The sequence below is a fragment of the Nematolebias whitei genome, chromosome 11, assembly GCF_014905685.2.
Source record: "Nematolebias whitei isolate Nwh7 chromosome 11, NemWhi1, whole genome shotgun sequence".
Classification (NCBI taxonomy): Eukaryota; Metazoa; Chordata; class Actinopteri; order Cyprinodontiformes; family Rivulidae; genus Nematolebias; species Nematolebias whitei.
Window position 1 is genome coordinate 34835443 of NC_056508.1, and position 18901 is coordinate 34854343.

Below are 18901 nucleotides of genomic sequence, written 5' to 3' on the forward strand. Positions count from 1 at the left end.
TAATGGCTTAGATTTGCCATATCTGCATTTATGTATATAGAATTTTAGTATTATGATAATGCTATTAACAAAGTATTCATCTTTTTTATTTTCAGATACATATCCATATAAGACATTCTGAAGGGAGAAGGAGTCTATGTTCATGGATTTTATGGTCAGAAGATCGTGAAGGGATTTTTTACAATGTTATATAACAAAAAAAAAAGCTGAGTACTGTATTGTTATACATTTTAAGGCAAGTTCATGTAGGAGTCACGTGACTTCATATGAAACCTGCCTATTGGCTGGTTCTCACACGTGACGCCTGAAGGCGGAAGTTAACTGCGCCTACCTAAAACAAAGATGGCAGCTCACAGGGGCAGTTGGTCAGCTTGGCTGGTTTTTATTATCAGTTTGTCGGTGATTTTAGTTGCAGGCAGTCATGAAACGACGCTCGCTAGTGACCACCTCGTTAGCGCGGTCGAAAATCTACAGACAGACGCAGAAACCGAGAAGCAAACGGCCGAGGAGCCCTCGGTGGAGGAGAGACGATGGGAGGCGACTCGGGCGGAAGATGCTGCAGCCGAAAAACAAGACATTCCTGCTTCTGAGTCGACGGTGTTAACTTCCACACCACAACACAAAGATGATTTTCAGGAGGAGCTGGTGGTCAGGCCGCTGCACTCAGGGGATATTTATGCCAGCTTCCAGTTCCGTACCCTTTGGCAAACAGATTTTATGAGTGGAAACAAAGGTATGTCTGTGTGTGTGTAATTGGCAATATATCTAATTTTTTTTTTTAACTGTTAAGCATTATAATCCATATCTTGTAATTATGATATAGTAATAGCTTATTTTAAATATAAATACCCCAAACGTTATCAGTGTACCCATATAAAGTGAATTTTACAGGTAACATTTATAAAGGAAACAGTTGAGTTCAGTTTTTTTTTTTTTTTTTCAGTCATTCAATATAGACTGAGGCAAAGTGGATAATCCATCAGCTTCTATGTAAAATCAATACTGAAATTATTGTAAATAATGGGATGTTTTCTGTTTTCAACTTGAAATAAGCTGATGAAGATTCTCAGTCATCCAGGACATGATGAATTCAAAAAAGCGTTCAATACAAAAACAACTGGACTTTATTTGTAACAGAAGACGTTTCTTATCTCACTCAGCCTTATAACCTGAATCTCTCACTCACTGCACTTTGAATTGAGAAAGCTCCTCGGATGAGGGGCGAAACGTCTTCTGTTACAAATAAAGTCCAGTTGTTTTTGTATTGAACGCTTTTTTGAATTTGAAATAAGCATACTCTTTCAAAAACCAGTGCCTGTGTGATAAAGGCGATGAAGTCAAGTGCTTGATGATGATCGTAATTTTCACCTTAAAAAGGTTTCTGTTGTTCCTGAGAGGTGTTTAGAGTTCTTTATTTTTTTCCTTTACAAATGTCTTTTTAAAATTTGTTCTTCTGATCCATTAAAAAGAGACGCATGTCTTGCAGTTCTGATTTGTTTTTGTAGATTTTTTGGTAGGGTGGGGGGCTTTAAATGCAAAGGCAGTCTTTTCAGTCAGCTTTCAAGATTATCTCAGAAAATTTTAACAGACAGTAAACTTGAGTCGGTTAATGTGAGCAGGAAAGAGTTTATTTGAAGAACTTACTGTTTTTTATTTTTTCTGCTGAACTTTGGGTTACTTTACACTTTCATGTTGTCACTTCAAGTCAAAGTCACTTTATTGTCAAAAGCTGCAATATGTACAGGACATACACAGGATTGAAATTACAATTCCCTCAGAACCCGGTGCAACAATAACCATTTAACATTAAAACATTTATTAAACATAAGCATAAAATGAAATAATAAAAGCATGATACTGTCTTAAATTGTACTATACAGTATAAAAAATATTTAAAAAAGTATATCTATAAAATAAAATTAAATTAAATGAAAGTCCTGACATTGATATTTGTAGTCAGTAGCAAAGCAGCATATGAAGTGAATGTACACAGTGTATGTATGAAGTCCTTGATATTGGTGTAGGTAAAGTGACCAGATGCTTCTCAGTCCCAGAAACCCGTCGTAAGCTCAGAGGTGACAGGGCTTTCTCTGTTGCAGGTCCACGACTGTGGAATGAGTTGCCACTGAGTGTCCGGCAGGCTCCCACACTCTCAGTCTTTAAGTCTCGCTTGAAGACCCACTTCTATTCGCTTGCCTTTAACAGGGTGTGATTTGTTTTGGTCCGGTCTGTTCTCTACTCTGTTGGCCATTTTAGTTAGCTTCTGCTGCTATTTGTATCTGTATTTCTATTTTATGTTTTCCTGTCTGCTGTGCATGTTTGGTTCTTTTGTACAGCACTTTGGTTGGCCTTGTTGCTGTTTTAAGTGCTATATAAATAAATTGGTATGGTATGGTATATGCAATAAGACTAGTAAAATAATATATTTATATATCAGCAGTAGTGTAATATAAGCAGCAGTGTGAGTATAAACAGTAGTGCAAATGTAAACAGTAGTGTGAATATAAACAGTAGTGTGAATGTTAACAGTGGTATGAATATAAACAGTAGTTTGAATATGAACAGTAGGGAACACTTGTATGTTTTGTTTGTATCATGAAAAAATCAACTATTCTCAAGATTTCTGCATCATATTTAACTTCCTCTTAGCTTTAAAACTCTCTACCCCACTCCTACTTTTGTATTTACAGCTGTGAAAGCTATGAATTCATCCTTTAGCACAATGTCTCCTGCTGTGCATGTGTGAACAGCAACAGTGGGATAACAGTCTGGACAAAATTCACAGCATTTTCTTTGTAAAATCTCTTAAATTTCCAACTTTGAGAAAGTCCAAGTTTATAAACCTATATTCGGTTAAAACAATCCAATTTGTGCTTGAACCTTTTGTTGTATTTTGCATTGTATGTGTTTTTATTTTTGTGCAATTTGGAACTTAAAGTGAAAAATCTAGTTCACTTTTATTCATTTGGTAAATGATGTCATCACTCACAGTGTTGCTCCATTTTTTTTTTTTTTAGTGTCCCACTATCGGCTGTTTCCCAAATCTCTGGGTCAGGTCATCTCCAAGTTCTCTGTGCGAGAGCTGCACATCTCCTTCACTCAGGGCTATTGGAGGACCATGCAGTGGGGGCAGCCTTATCTCCCATCCCCTCCAGGAGCTGAACTCTGGGTTTGGTTTCATGACACTGTGACGGAGTGAGTACAGCCCTCTGCTGGCTGTAGAGCGCTAGCGATTCTACAATTGAGCCAGATTTCTGGAATATAAAGAAAATATTCTCTATAAAGAAGTATTAAATTACTATATGTTTTTTGGTCAGAAATTAAACTGTAAGACCAGAATCATCTGCTAAGTGTAGTGGCTTCATGTTCTGAAGGCTTGTCAGATGGATAAAATCAGAATTTATATTTAATATTTAATTCCTGCATTCATTCATTTGAACCGACGGATGCCTTTTTGATGGAAAACACTTCTGACATATCCAGAGTGACAACTAGGTTTTAATTTTAGCACCTAGTATACTATTTACTTAATATTTTGCTACCATGTACTGTGTATGTTAGTCATTGTATTTTCTGTCTTGTGTTTTTCTACCTTTTCTAGCGTGGATGCCACATGGAAGGAGCTGACCAACGTTTTGTCAGGCATCTTCTGTGCTTCACTGAACTTTATTGACTCCACCAATACTGTTCAGCCCAGCGCCTCCTTCAAACCCCTGGGGATAGCCAACGGTATCGTAATATTTCTCCAGTCTCACCAGTGATGTGACCAGACATCACAAATATTTTGTCACTACAAGCTATTGCATCCAGTCAAAAGTTACATTTTGTTTTTTGTACTTGTTGCTTTCTGAGACAGTAAATAACAGAAGCAGAGAAGTAAAGAAATTCAGGGGAGCCGTCTGTCCAGGATGCACTTTCGTACACTGATTTCTGTTTTTCGTTGACATTTAAGTGACAGACCATCGCTTCCTTCGCTATGCCACCCTCCCACGGGAAATTGTTTGCACTGAGAATTTGACACCTTGGAAGAAACTGTTGCCATGTGGGTCCAAGGTAAATTTCTTTATGTGTATTTGTCTGAGCCTCCTGTGTTAAACTTGCCAACATTTTTTTTTTTTTCCTCTGGCTATTGTGAATTTACAGGCTGGTCTCGCTGTGCTGCTGAAGTCGGAGAAACTCTTCCACAGCAGTTTTCATTCTCAGGCAGTGCACATAAGACCAGTGTGTCAAGACTCCTTGTGCAAAACTACGTCCTGGGAGCTGAGGCAGACACTGAATGTTGTCTTTGACCTACACACCTCTGGACAGGGCAAACGAGGTGGGATAAAAAGCTATTTTTTCCTGCTTTTAGCCATCAGTTGAGTTTAACCACCCCATTTCCTTTTTTTTTCTTTAGAGTGGTCTCTGTTCAAGATGTTCTCTCGGACACTGACTGAAGCCTGCCCATTGGCCTTCTCCAGTAAAATATACATCGACATCACAGACAACCCACAGGTTGGATTTTCACATCTGCTTTTTATTATTTAATTTCAAAGACTCAAGTTCAAGGTTCTTTTATTGTCATTCACATCACATGTGGTACATGAGGTGAAAGGAAATTGTGTACACAGGGTCCCAATTACATCCAACAATAGCAAAAATATAAATTGTAAAAGAAACAGCACTAAGGATCTAAGATATAAACTAAGAAATACACTAAACTAAGAAATACGCTAAACACTAATGGTGCAAAACAATACATCGAACAACAGCAGCATGACCATGAGTAGATGAGTAAGAATGAACACAGCAACATGAAACAAATCAGCAGCATGATTTCAACAGCATGGATAATCAGCAGCACATATCAACAATCAAAGTGGCATTACAGTGATTTTTTCCCCCACATTGATAATCCTGATTAGGGATTTATTTATGAGTCCAACAGCTTCAGAGTAGAAGTTGTTCCTCCTGTATTTACGTATGTAAAATGTAAAATATTGGAATGTAAAAGAAATAAAAAAAAATGCTCAAAGCAGTGTTAAGATTAAAGTTATTTTGAATTCATACAGGAGAGACTTTTTAAAGTTTTATTACCCAAATTCAAAGATGGAAAATTTCTGCAGCCGTTTTAAGTTGATCAAAGCTGATTTTATTTTGCAGGAGGAGCTGTTTGAGCTCATCCCAGCCACTCCGCTGCTGAGCCAGGCTGTGGTGCTGGGGGACAGGCGGACCTTCTCCGTTTACGACCTGACCCAACAGGTCACCTTCGGGACTGTTCGCTCCCTCAACTTGCTGATCCGCTGGAAATCCAGTGAGGGTGGGTGACAGAAGTGGAGGCGGACTCCTCTTTCTGAGAGACATTGTTGTTGATTATATGGCACAACAAAAATGGTTTCCAAAAAGATGTCAGTGTGTAGTTTTCAGCTTTTAGCTTTTTACCTGTTCTCAGACAAAAAAAGAAACAGACTGAAGTCCTGCATCTTTAGTCACATTTCTCCTTCATTTAATGAATTCATTGAGTTTTTCAGTCATTAAAATTTGTCTCTGGTTTCTTGCCTGCAGGTGACATGCTCCGCCCCTTGCTCCACGCCGAACGTTACGTTGCTGGATACGGGCTGCAGACAGGAGAGATTCATACCTTAATGTACAACAATCACCCCTTCAGGTCTTTCCCAGTGCTGCTGCTGGACTCGGTACCTTGGTATCTACGTCTCTACGTCCACACCCTCACAGTCACCAGCAAGGGAAAAGACAATAAGCCTAGTAAGTTTATTGTATCCTTAAAAAGCAGATAAGCATTATAACAATTTGGAAAACCTGACCTCATGTAAACTAAAACTGTTTTTTAAACATTAGTTTAGTGTCTGAAAAAAGCAAACACAAATTTTATAGTTAAATTAACTTATATTGTGTAGATTTAACAGCACAGTGATTTTTATCTCACAATTTCCCTCATAAAGACTGTGGCCCACACCTAAAGCAAATCAGTCAGACAGATACAAGTATTCTGATGTGCTGTGATGTTGGCTTGAACTGGTAATTTTCCTACAAAGAATGATGAGGGTAAAACTGCAGCAATTTTTTTGTATGCACAAAAATCTCAATTACCAAGCTCTTTTTTTTACATTTCTGAAACAAAATCAGTAACAAGGGATGTGCGATAAGGCATAAAATTCATATCGCGATATGTATTGTGATGGGTGGCAGTAACAATATATATCACAATATGTTTTGGGTATAAAACTTGCAATAGGAATGGGAAAAAAAGCATAGAGTGTCCTTTTGCCATCATTTATTTTGAAAACTGCTATACTACAAAATAATCTCAATTAAGAAAATTTCACTACTAGGTCCAGAGAGTTTTTAAATGATAAACAAATCATTAGGTTTCTTTCTTGTAGTGCAAAACAGTGCAAAAGATATCAAATGTAGTTTTAGCCATATGTTTTAAACAAAAGAATATGTTGTTAACAGTTTCCAGTCTTCTCACTTAATAAATGAACAGCAACAGAGCAGCATTTTACACTGAAACACTTCACCCTCCAACCCTCTAGTTGGCGTCTCCTTCCACTTTAAGGAGAGCTGACACAAAATGGTGACCAGTTTCCTCTGTGGCTTTAACCAGAGGGTCTTGTCATTCCCCAATCTGTTACAGAAGCATGATCCGTAGTGTACTTCCGGGTCACACAGATTGTCGTTGTTTATGAATAAAAATTGTCTTAATTTACTTAGAAAACTACATGCTCTATCTCCACCAATCTTCATGTAGCTAATTTATGCCACTTGTATTTCTGTTACAAATCATTGGTTAAGATGATATGTGACGCATTAGACCTGAACCCCAGCCTGGGCTGACTGAGAAAAACCCTGCAAGATACCGAATGAATTATTTCCATGGTGAAACAGCGCCTCTCGGTGGTGAAGCTGCATATGATTTTAACCATGGCATAAATATGTCAATGATTTTAACGGAAATATGCGTGGTGTAAATAAGTAACATGAAAATCGGTGGAGATGGAGCACATACTTTTCTAAATAAATTAAGACGGTTCTTATTCACAAATGGAATTATATCAGTACATTTTCCTTAATCTAGCATATTCAACAGCAATCCGTGCGACCTGGAAGTATTCCTTTTAGCGCATGCGCAAATGAGCTACACTACAGATCAGGTTCCATAACAGATCAGGGAATGACAGGTCTCACAGTAAAATCACACAACACAGCATTATTTTCACAGATCAGAGAGCAGGTTTACCCCTTTTTTTAGCTCAAATGCACTCTCTAAAGCTGACCAACTAACTTGCAACAAAAAAAAACAACTTTTGACGGAACACAGCGTTTTGCGCATGCGTCCGAATACGAGTACGGCAAGCCGGTTGTAGTTAGCTAGCTCTCGAAGAAAGGACTTTAACACCACTTACGCACAGTGTTCAACTCAAAGAAGTAACAATTAAATCTGACAACTTTGATTTTACATAAGACACAGTATTACTGCAGTTAGCTGTTAGAATACAGATCTGTATCATAGACTAAATATCTCATTTCTACCGTGTATCGTATATGTCACGCATTCCTATCAGTAACATGTCTGTTTTTGATTCAAAATAGTTTCTACAACTTTAGAAGTGAAGCACTTTCCATTATGAGATGATACAGATTTTTTTAAAATTGAATTATTATGTTTGTGTAAATGTTTGTGTAAGGCTGTTGTTTAACAAGGTTAAGTCGGGTCCTCTGGACAGATTCTTGTTTGTTGAAACGTTTCATCTTTTATCCAAAAGACAAAAAGTTTCAACAAACAAGAGTCTGTCCAGAAGGGATTTTTCTACCTGGATTATTAAGCATGCATCAGGACATTTTGAACTACATGGCTGTTAGTGTTCATGTTTTTACCATTATTCGTTTTGTCATTACACATTTTTGCCATGTTTGCAACATTTACCCCTAGAAAGACTTAATCTTCTTCTCGAGTTGGGAGTCATACTTTTAACAGGCCAGTATGTACGGTGGCTAACGGGTGCAAATGATCCGCAAACAGCTTAACATGCTGCAAACACGCAAATAATGCTAACTCAAAAAAAAAATCATAAATAAATAATCAAATGCATCAGAAAAATGCTGCAATCGCAAAAAATAGATGGAAGAAAAATCATGCAACCAACAAAACAAATGCAAAGAACAAACTGCTGCAAATACCAAAAACCACTCAAACCCTCCTCAAAACGTAAGTTCACCAGACCAGTAGGGGGCCTCGATCACCAAGTCATATTGTAATAACTAGAGTCAGACTCAGAGAGATTTATTTGTCATACACCTACATGTGGTACATGTGGTGGAACGAGATTATGTACACAAGCTCTATGTACACTAGAACCCCTTAAGTAACCCCTGTATGTACTAGAACCCCTGTAAAGATAATGGAGCTGAGCAGCCACCTTCTAAAGTCATAATACTTTCCTAGTATGCAAGGATTTTTAAAATCTCTCAACTAAAGACAGGTTTTGGTAATGTAAGGAAACAAATTAGCTACTGTTAAAAAGTAAAGTAAGACAGAAAATTAAACATTGGCAAGACAGGGGCTTTAAATCATGCAATTTGCTATTTCAAAGGAAAACCAGAGACAATATATTAAGAAAAGAAAGTGTTTGATACATTTATTACAGTATGAACATTTCTCTGAATTGGGGCATAGAGGTTTAAAACAAGCAGTAAGTCCAGCTAAGATGATATGGCACATTTCTAAAACCTGTCACTGTAAAGTAGAACTACTCCCAATAATTTTAGTGTTTAGTATGTGGCTATATCACTGATATTTGTGTTTTTATAAAAAGGTCTAACAATTTAAAGAGCAAGCTAGTTTTTAAAACAATTTTTTGCCACATTTCTAAATATTTGTAATTAAGTTCACTAATCTTTATGAAGTAAACATATACTACCTTAATGCATATTTTATGGATACATTAGGACAGAACATATGTTTCTTAAATACTCTTGGTACTGTACTTGGCTTTAAACAGAGACATTTGGGATTTTGCCATGAATTATTGGGGGTTACCATCCTTTTCAAACCAATTCTGACCCCACCACTTTGATTTTTGTACAGCCACGCTTAAAATAACTAGAAAACGTTTCTTTTTCAAATAAAATAGGTTGTAGATTTAAGTTCTCACTGCACATTAAACTTCTAATGTAAGCCACTTTTTGTCCAGTGGCTCATCTAAAATGTCTTTAAGGCAGTCTGGTCTCAGATGACTTGTTGGGTGAGTCCCCCTTCTGTCTGGTGCACTTTGGTTTTGAGGAGTTGAGTTTGAAGAGTTTCTTACTTTCAGTTGTTTTGGGGGTTTTCGTGTTTATGGGATTTGCAGTACTTTTCCTTTGCATTTGTTTTGTTGGTTGTATGGTTTTTTTCTCCAGTTTTTTTTCCTGTGATTGCAGATTTTTTTCTTTTGCAGCATTTTTCTGTTGCATTTGGTTTTTATTTTGGAGTTTGCATGGTTCATGTGATTGCAGCACATTTCACCTAAACTGTTTGCTGTGCATTTAGCTGTTTGTGGAGCATTTTCACCTGTCAATCACTGTAGGTACTAGTCCAGATTTCCAACAGAAGTCCTTGTTTCTTGATACAGTATACTACTGTATGCTTTTATTGTACCTGCAGCATCATTATTTCGCCACAAGGTGGTGTACTTGTATCACACTTTTTGTTAGATTGTGGTGGAAGACCACTTCAGTGATTTACTGTTGTCTGTTTTTTGATCAAACTTTATGATAGTGTCTGTTACAGTAGATAGTTGAATTTATTCTAAGTACGCAGAACAATAAATTGTTGAACCTTGTACAGAGTTTACAGGTTGTTTCTCAAGTTTTGATTCTTTTACCAGGTTATATCCACTACCAGCCTTCTAAAGACCGCATGCGGCCCCACCTGCTGGAAATGCTGGTGCAGCTTCCTCCTCACTCCGTTACTGAGGTTACAGTGCAGTTTGAGAGGGCTCTGCTTAAATGGACCGAGTACACCCCTGATCCCAACCACGGCTTTTACGTTGGGTATGTTTACTATAGTTCTTTTGTACTTTGTAAATATATTTCTTTTTCACTTTTCGATACTGTATTTGTACTTTTATTGCATGTTTTAGTATTTCTTGTTTTTATAGCGAGTCAAAACTTCTTCTCATCCTGAACATTTCTTTGCATTGTTGACTTTGTGTTAACCTGTATATGACAAATAAACAATAAACACAATATGCAAAGTCTTGCTTTCAGATCATTAGAAAAAAGTTCCTTTAGGTGAATCAAATGCATAGTTCTTGTTGTTGTAGTTTTTAATGTAAAAAATACTTGCCTTTAGGATTTAAAACAATAAAAATATTTTTTATACACATTTGTTTTTATATTTAGGTCTTCAGTTATAAGTGCACTTGTTCCAAGCACCGTCACCATGGATACAAACAACACTCAGGAGCAACCACTTTTCAGCAGCTTGTGAGTACAGGCTTCTTCTCTGTGCTTTTCTTAAGAGAAACATTTCAATGTCTGAACTTTCTTGTATTTTTAGTCTAAAGTCAAAGTTCTACCATCTTCCACCAGCTTTCCCTGCAAAGAGGAGTCCAGCTACTTTGTGCGGGTCTACACAGAACCTCTGTTGGTCAACCTGCCAACTCCAGACTTCAGCATGCCTTATAATGTCATCTGCCTGACCTGCACTGTTGTGGCCGTGGGCTACGGCTCTCTTTACAACCTTCTGACCCGAAGCTTCCAGGTAGAAGAACCCAACCCAGGACTGGCCAAGCGGATAGCCAACGTCATCCGCAAGATGAGGGGCGTGCCACCACTCTGAGGCTTCCAAACAGGGCTCACCTTTGACCTTTTATTAGTGAGCTTGTTTGGGAAAACAAAACAAAAACACTTGAAGATCAGGGAGAAACTAAGTCAAACACTGCTGGGGATGAATTTAAATGAGTCAACTTGAAGTTTTCTATTTCACAAATGGAAGAGGACAATTTATTTTATTCACCCTAAAGGTTTTAAGAAGAAATACTTGTGACAAAATTCTAGACATTGGCCATCTTGAATGGGGGGGAAATATTTCTATAATTTATAGTGATTATTTCAGTGTTTTGTGGATGTCTGAAACAACTTTATTTTAATACAATCCAGTTGTACACTCTACTAGGTTCATTGTTTCTCTAAATAACACAATAAATTTGTATGTTTTCTGAAATCGATTCAGTCACAGCGGTCCAAATATCTGACACAGAAATACGCTGCCTGGCCAAAAAAATAAGTCGCCACCAAAAAAAAAAGTCACACTAATATTTTGTTGGATCGCCTTTAGCTTTGATTACATCATGCATTCACTGTGGCACTTAAAAATAGTATAAAAATGTCCCAATTCAGTCCAAACAAGTATTAAATCAGTATACTTATAGTACACTCCAAGTGTGGTGTGTAATATACTTGATATACGTATACTTAAAGTATACTTGCAAAAATAAACTTCAAATGTACTACTTTTTGTTAAGGGATGGTTGTTAAGAAAGGAGAAGCAACTCATTGCATCAGTTGGGGTTAAATAACTTGTTGCCAGCTGAACGATAATAGTCCATACAGTAATTATCCAGTAGGAGGCTCGTACCTATTTGCTTAGTTAAATCCAGGTGGCGAGGTTTTTTTGTTTGTTTTTTTTGGCCAGGCAGTGTATTGCTTCCGTTGTATTTGTGTTTTTCACCTGTTGTTTGTCATCTGCCATCCAGGAGAAAGATAAACAGACATATTCAATCACAGTGACTTTGTCAGAATTACCTTTTCTGTTGTCGAGACAGTGATGACTGAAATGTAGTTTCCATCAGCCAATCATTTTGTTTACACAAATTAATAATTTATTTCATTTAGTCTCTGAGGATTTTTATTTCACTTTATTTGGTCTGTCTTGTTGAATTAATAACCCATCCTCTCATTTTAAAGCAATTTTATAGTATCTCATGATATAACATTGGTACACTCAAACCTTTAATATTTTTTTTTCTCAGGCTGTTATGTCAATATGGTTTTAGCAAACCAAAAAGGTTATTAACACATGAATGTTTTGAGACGGTTTGTGTCTCATTACTGTAATTTCTGTCCAAAAAACATGGCCTTTAACATTTAATTTAGAATAATTATTTCCAGAATACCGACTGAAAACAAAATGCTACTTAGTTCACCTAGTTCCCATTTTTAGGCAAATAATAACAAACCGTGTGGAGCAAAACAAACAAGAAACTTTTGTCACGTTGATATCAGGTTAGCTGGAAGCCGGTCCACTGGTGTTCACAGCTGGTGTGCAAACAGTTGCAAAAACAAAAGTTTGTGTTCACTTGAATCTGGGTTATTCTTTAAATGGCCCACTTTTAGTAAACTGACAGTTTCTTTTGACTACCCTCTTTCTTTGAATAGCTTCCTGCACTTCGTTATTCCACTACCAGGTTTCCTTATCATTCATTCTTTGTTCAGAAGACAGAGCAAGTCTCTTCCTACCTGTCTCTCTAGTTACTGTTGCTGTAGTAGCCCAGTCTAGGGATGCACGATATTATCGGCATGGTATTGGTATCGTCCGATATTAGTTTTAAAGTAAAATATCGGACATCGACCAGTCCATCAAAATAACTCACCAATATATAAGATGCTGTCTTTGTATGACAACCCAGTGACAAGGATGCCTGCAGTACCAGCACAACGTGATGTCACATGTGCCTACCTGATCTGATCACGGCAGAGAGGAAGAAGTCAAAATGTCAGCGGTGTGGAAGTTTTTTTTCATTGAGGATGTTGGATTCTGAAGATTTTTGGACTACGTTGAGCCTTGCTACATCATCCCCAGTCAGAGATATTTTTCCAACGTAGCTTTACTCGAGTTACAAGCCGTCATTTCTGACGTCGTTGAGAAGCTAATAGCCGATAGCACTTGAGTGAGTTTTACCACAGACATTTGGACGTGTTGGCATGATTAGTCTTACGGCACAATGGATAGAAAAACTTTGAACTTCAAAATACTGTCCTTCATGCACAAGAGTGCAGAGGATCCCACACTGCAGCTAGGAACCAGGAACAAGCCTCCACAAGTGAGACAGCATCGCAGGTGACTAATGCTAATAAATAACATTTAACACTTTTCATTTAATATAAGTTAAAGTGCTATGCATATCATATGGCTGTAACTGAATATATGTCACCAGCTCTTACAGCCGTTACACAAATGTAGCAAATAAGCCTAAATAAGAGAGCTGTGTTCTGACAATATTAAAAATATCTGTCTGTTATTGGCCAAATAAGTTTTAACATATCGGCTAAAAATCCAATTTCATGTATCCCTAGCCCAGTCATCTGGAAGCGCTTGCTTATGGAGCAGGGGTGTCAAATCCACTTACAAAAGGGGGCCAAAATTAAAACCGTTTTCAAACTAAGGACCGGTTTCAGAATCTACATTAACTCAAGTTAGATACCCAACATCTTTTATTGGTTGCAAGTTCCTCAACAAGAGTTTGATTAGTATTGTTTGACGTTCTCTGTTGCACTTTTGATATCATATTCAAAGATTACTGAAAAAAAAAGTGATAAAAGTATTTTACATTTAAAATATCATCTTGGGGTCCAGACAAGATGTCAACGAGGGCCACATTTGGCCCCCGGGCCTTAAATTTGACACATAACCTAGAGCCTTTAATAGTTTCTCTCTGAATACCTTACAGCATTCTTCATTTATTACATTCCACCTTTTGGTTTTTATGTTTGACTTAGTACTTGTTTCCTATTTTTTACCTCAACAGTCATCATATACAACACTTTCCATCATCTGATGGCTATGCTCTCCCCTGCCCCAACAGTCCCCACTCTCCCTCAGGAGACCTCGTCTACACAGAATGTAGTCTACTGGCGTATTCCTGCCTCCACTCTTAAAGATCACCCCATATTCATTCCTCTTTTGAAAATAGGTGTTGACTACAGACATATCGTCTTGGTAAAATCCATCACCATTTGTTATTCCTGCTTACATTCCTTGTTTCAAAACCTGTCCATCTCGTCTACATATCTTCATTTACTTTCACCAATATGTCAGTGCAGGTCTGCTCTGATACTCTGTCACTTCATCTAGATCCTTTCAACGTTTATTTTTGTCCTCTACATTCAACCTGTGGAGTACAGTATACACACTGACTTGACCCCCTTCCTGATCCCCATTTACCCAGTCTTGGGACTTGCATGACAGATACCTATAAACTAGCTGGGATGAAGTGCTCTTTTAGCTGCAAAAATAGATCACCAAGTTAGTCTGTGACCATCTCCCTGTAAAGTACAGCTGAAATAACCCAACTTAAAGGCATTCAGAGACTCCTGCTCATTTCATTGACATTTACTGATGACAACTTCTGTGATTAAGCAATGCACGTATGTGTGTTGTTTTCCTAATGCATGTGGTTGTCAAAGTTTCTCAAACCACCAGTGACTCCACCCCCTGACCAATCAGTGACCGACAGTGTTCTGATGTTATGTTTTAGTGCTAGTTCGGCCCGGTTCTAACCCCAGAGAAAAAGGGACCTGTTCCACGAACTGTTAATAGTGGAAAAGCCTTGGAACCGTGCTGAGTCGAGTCGAACCGTGCTGTACCATTACTAATGGAAAAGGGGAAAAGAGTAGCAAGTTGTATTTGCAGCCACTGTCCTGTTCCTGATGGCTGATTTATAGTGTTCATAAGCATTTCATTGTGGTACTGCGGCTTCATTTGATTCCACTCATTACCACAAAAACAACATAAATTTCATCTACATCTACTGCAGATATGCTAAAATCATAGCCAGAAGCTGTGATAGTTCAGTGGTTATGTGCCACACCCTTGTAATCCTGGGACTGCATGTTTGAGCCCATGTTTCTTCATGAAGGGCTTCTGGCTGAAAACAATTCCCAAATCTGCCTGTTTACATGCTATGGGAACAGGGAACAGCCAAAAGATGCAAAAAATTATAGCCAAAACCCATAGTACACCTTTGTAGACCACTTCAAATGATTTGTTACTGTGATGATGTTCAGACAATTATGTCAATAAAATGAAAAAAATAACAAAATCCCTTTAAAAAGAAAATGAACGAACAGGCATGAAAAGCAAAAACACACACGCTGGGTAAGCAATGTATTGATATTTTAATCAATATGTATGTATTAAAGAAATAAACAAAAAATGTTTCTGGCAGGTTTAGTCACGTCTATTCAGACAACATTTCTTGTCACATCTGCAATCACCATCAGCATTCATGACAGTGAGGGAAGAACTGTCCTCTACCTCAAAATCATGGCGGAACTGAAATAGATAAAACACAAACAATCAATATTCTCATAGAAACAATAGGCAGAGAATAATTGAGGACCTTTACTACCGTATTCATATCTCACTTGGTATGGGTGTCATGCACTGATGTCCACAGCCATTGAAGCAGCAAGTTTTATCATATCTGCATGGTTTGCCCTCATAACATTGCTCAATACATGGCCCTTTTCTTCGGATTGGACATTTGTGAAATGCTGTCAGAAAAGATAGAAAGTTTTGATTTTTGAATGTAGACAGTTGTTTTTTAACTGCCTGAACACAACATTTTTTTTTTTTTTTTTTACAAATTTTAAATAGATTTAACAATATTATTAGAGGCTACTTTTTAAAAATCCTGTTTCTTTAATGTGGAGTCTTGACAAAATGTGAGTTTTTAGAGGAGTCTGTTTTTATCACCCACTGCTTAAGGGAAAGAGATATCAGGAACCACTACAGCTTTTAAGAACATTTCTGAAATAATCACTGAATCTACGGTTTATTAGTTTTTGGAGTTAACCTCATTCGAGTTGAATGCCACAGTTTCATCAAACACAAAATTGACTCGAACTCAATCAGTTTTACAGTTTGATGTGGTAATAGCTGAGTATGATCACCAACACATTCTTTTAAACACTAATAAATGTTTTGATATTTTATTTGAACATTTGGGCATTAGCTCTTGCTGTTAACTGTGTCTGTTAGTAAATGAGCTTCAGCTACCACCATGTTATACTACTACCACTCCAACATGAATCCAAACAGTAGATGGAAACACATCTGTCTCTGAGATGAATTGTGGGTAAAAATCTAATCTCCATCAGCAAACATACAGTAGAAGTCAATTTATTGTAAAACCAAATTTTGATTTCAGAAATTCTATTTCAATCCATCCTAAGACCCATCAGATTCTTCTTGAAACCCTTTAAATGGTTTTGACAGGACACAGTGAAGCTTTTGTCAGATTACATTCACATTATTCAGCTAAACCAGTAGGACATTCAATGTCTTGATTTAATCTGGCTGTTTATTTCTACATTTTGTAACATTTCATAGGAACATGACTTACGTGGAATAGGAGGGACGCAGCGAAGCAGGCAGCATTTTAAATCTTCAGGGCATTCATCATCAGTGTCACATTGTAAATGCATTGGCGGGATATCGACGGGCAACAGAGGGCCTCTTGGACAGTTCCCTGGTTTTAGAGAAGTGGTGGCTTAACGTTAATGAGGGTGTCTAGTTTCTGGATTAGTAAAACAAACAAAAAACAGTGTAGAGATTAACAAAAAAGGGGAAAAAACTTACCAGGTTTTTGTTGAGCTGAGGGCTCAAACAGACAAGCTGCTATCAGCAGGACAGCTGTTATTGAACAGAGAGTCCTCATGTTGATTTATCACAGTTAGCAATGATCTCCTGATTAACTGTGTGGATAAATATCCTGGTAAATAAACTGCAGTCTGAGCAGCACAGAGAATGCTGGGTCCTTGTGTCTGCAGAGCTCCTTTTCAAAAGATATATAGTAGCAACAGACACACCCAAATGTTGACTGCCCTTTTTGGATACATTTTTTAAATTCATTTGATAACAAAAGGTTAAGGTTCAAATCATGTTTGACAACTTATTGCGTAAGTGTTGCATTCTTTTTCTTTGTTATATGTGGACTATTGTTGCATTTTTACGCTTTTTTACTTTCTCTGCTAATTTTTAAAATTTGGACCAGAAGAGCAAGCAATAGACATGCAATACATTTTACAAAATAGAAACAAATGTCCATACAAACCTAAAGTTATTTATTTATTTTTGTCAAACCTGGTCTTGATTTGATTTGCTTCAAACTACAGAACATTAAAACTGAGTTTTACACCCACAACTCCCAGAGAGGTGAGTCCTGACCAGTAGAACCCACACATTACTTTGTTTAAGTAAAAAAAAAAATATATATATATATATATATTTTATAATTAGCTTATAGTTGTTCAGACCAAGATCTCCATGGGTCTGTTTATTACATATAGAATGCATGAAAAAGACAAAACAAAACAAAACATGAACACTAGATCAAGGATAATACTGGAAACATTTTTTTTAATGTTCAGGTTAAAATTTACCACAAACTTGAAATTTAGTATAAGAACAAAACACTGATGTGAATACATCATGCTTAAGATGGGTGCATGCAGACTCATGCAGGGCATGTTTTAGCTTGTCTTTAAAACAGAAATTGATTAAGGTCCATGTAAATTAAAATTGTTGAATGCATTGTATTTGTTCCATCACATTACTGCATACACAAAGAACTTTTTATGTAAGAAATCTGTAAACTTATATATATATATATATATATATATATATATATGAATGCTGTTTAACTTGATGTACCCATAACAAAAGCAAGAGTTGCTTTTTTTTTTTTTTCTGCGCAAACTCCCAGAATCTCAAGACAGTGTTATAAAAAATAAAACATTTCCAACTAGTTTTTGGAGGTGTTTTTGTTTTGCTAAAGTGAATGACCATCACAGCCATTCCGCCATAAGTAAAGCAGCTGAGACACTTCTCATTTTTATTTCTGCAGTTCCTTCTTCAGAGGACGCCACAGTGTCTTATAATGTATTCCTTAATCTCACTCTGTCTTCACTCAAACTATCTCCAAATCTTCTCTAAATGCATCCATATATCTCCTCTTTGGCCTTTGCTTTTGTCTTTTTTTCTGGCAGCTGCATTTCTAACATTCTTCTACCAGTTTACTTACAGTTCCTCCTCTGGACATGTCCAAACCATTTCAGTCTGGCCTCTCTAATTTTATCTCCCAGTTGTTCAACCTGTGCTTAACAGCTGATGATCTCATTCCTAATCATATCCATCCTTGTCACTCCCAAGGAGAATCTCAACATCTTCATTTCTGCCACGTTCAGTTCTTTCTCCTGTCTTATTGTCAATGTCTCTATCTCTAAACCATACAACATAGCTGGTCTCACAACTCTCTTGTAAACTTTTTCTTTTGCTCTTTGCTGCCACACTTTCATTACAAATCACTCCTGAAACTTTTCTCCATCCACTTCATGACCCAGGCTCTCTTCTTCACATCTTTAACACACTCCCTTTTTGCCTGAATAAAACCACGAGTACTTGAAGTCCTGCACCTTTGTGACCTCTGTGTCTTGTAGCCTCATTGTTCCACTTGCCTGCTCTCATTCATGTACATGTACCTTTCTTGCTATGGCTGACTTTTATTCCTCTACTTTCAAATGCATACCTTCACATCTCCAATGTCTCTTTCACCTGCCACCTGTTCTCACCACATATGTCATCTGCAATCACCATAGTCCACAGTGGTTCCTGCCTGACCTCATCAATTAGTCGATCCATGAAAAGAGTAAATAATAAGAGGTTTAGAGCGAGTCTTTGATGCAGTCCCACCTCCCACTTACTGCACTTCACTATTCCACCACCACATTTCCTTATTTTCTTTACTCTGTCCAGATGACACACCAAGTACTTTCTTTCCTGTCTATCTAATCACTGTGACTGTAGTAGCCCAGTCATCTGGAAACTCTTTCTTAATACCCAGTGCCAGAATAAAAT

At 37.3% G+C, this 18901-nt stretch overlaps 2 protein-coding genes across 2 annotated transcripts; one reads left to right on the top strand and one right to left on the bottom strand.

Moving 5' to 3' along the window:
- Positions 1-329: 329 nt before the first annotated feature.
- Positions 330-11061, top strand: pigt (phosphatidylinositol glycan anchor biosynthesis, class T). Its single transcript, XM_037684259.1, has 11 exons — positions 330-733; positions 3018-3195; positions 3602-3729; positions 3953-4053; positions 4144-4318; positions 4397-4494; positions 5143-5299; positions 5545-5745; positions 9867-10032; positions 10384-10467; positions 10573-11061. Exons 1-11 carry the CDS (start codon positions 343-345, stop codon positions 10820-10822), a joined length of 1929 nt encoding a protein of 642 aa, XP_037540187.1. The 5' UTR covers positions 330-342; the 3' UTR covers positions 10823-11061.
- A 4079-nt stretch (positions 11062-15140) lies between these two features.
- On the bottom strand, positions 15141-16805 carry LOC119417053 (WAP four-disulfide core domain protein 3-like). The gene is made up of 4 exons (XM_037684260.1): positions 16625-16805; positions 16389-16514; positions 15409-15537; positions 15141-15316 (listed from the first exon to the last, which is right to left on the bottom strand). The coding sequence occupies exons 1-4, from the start codon at positions 16701-16703 to the stop codon at positions 15306-15308; spliced, it is 345 nt and encodes a 114-aa protein (XP_037540188.1). The 5' UTR covers positions 16704-16805; the 3' UTR covers positions 15141-15305.
- Positions 16806-18901: the final 2096 nt, after the last annotated feature.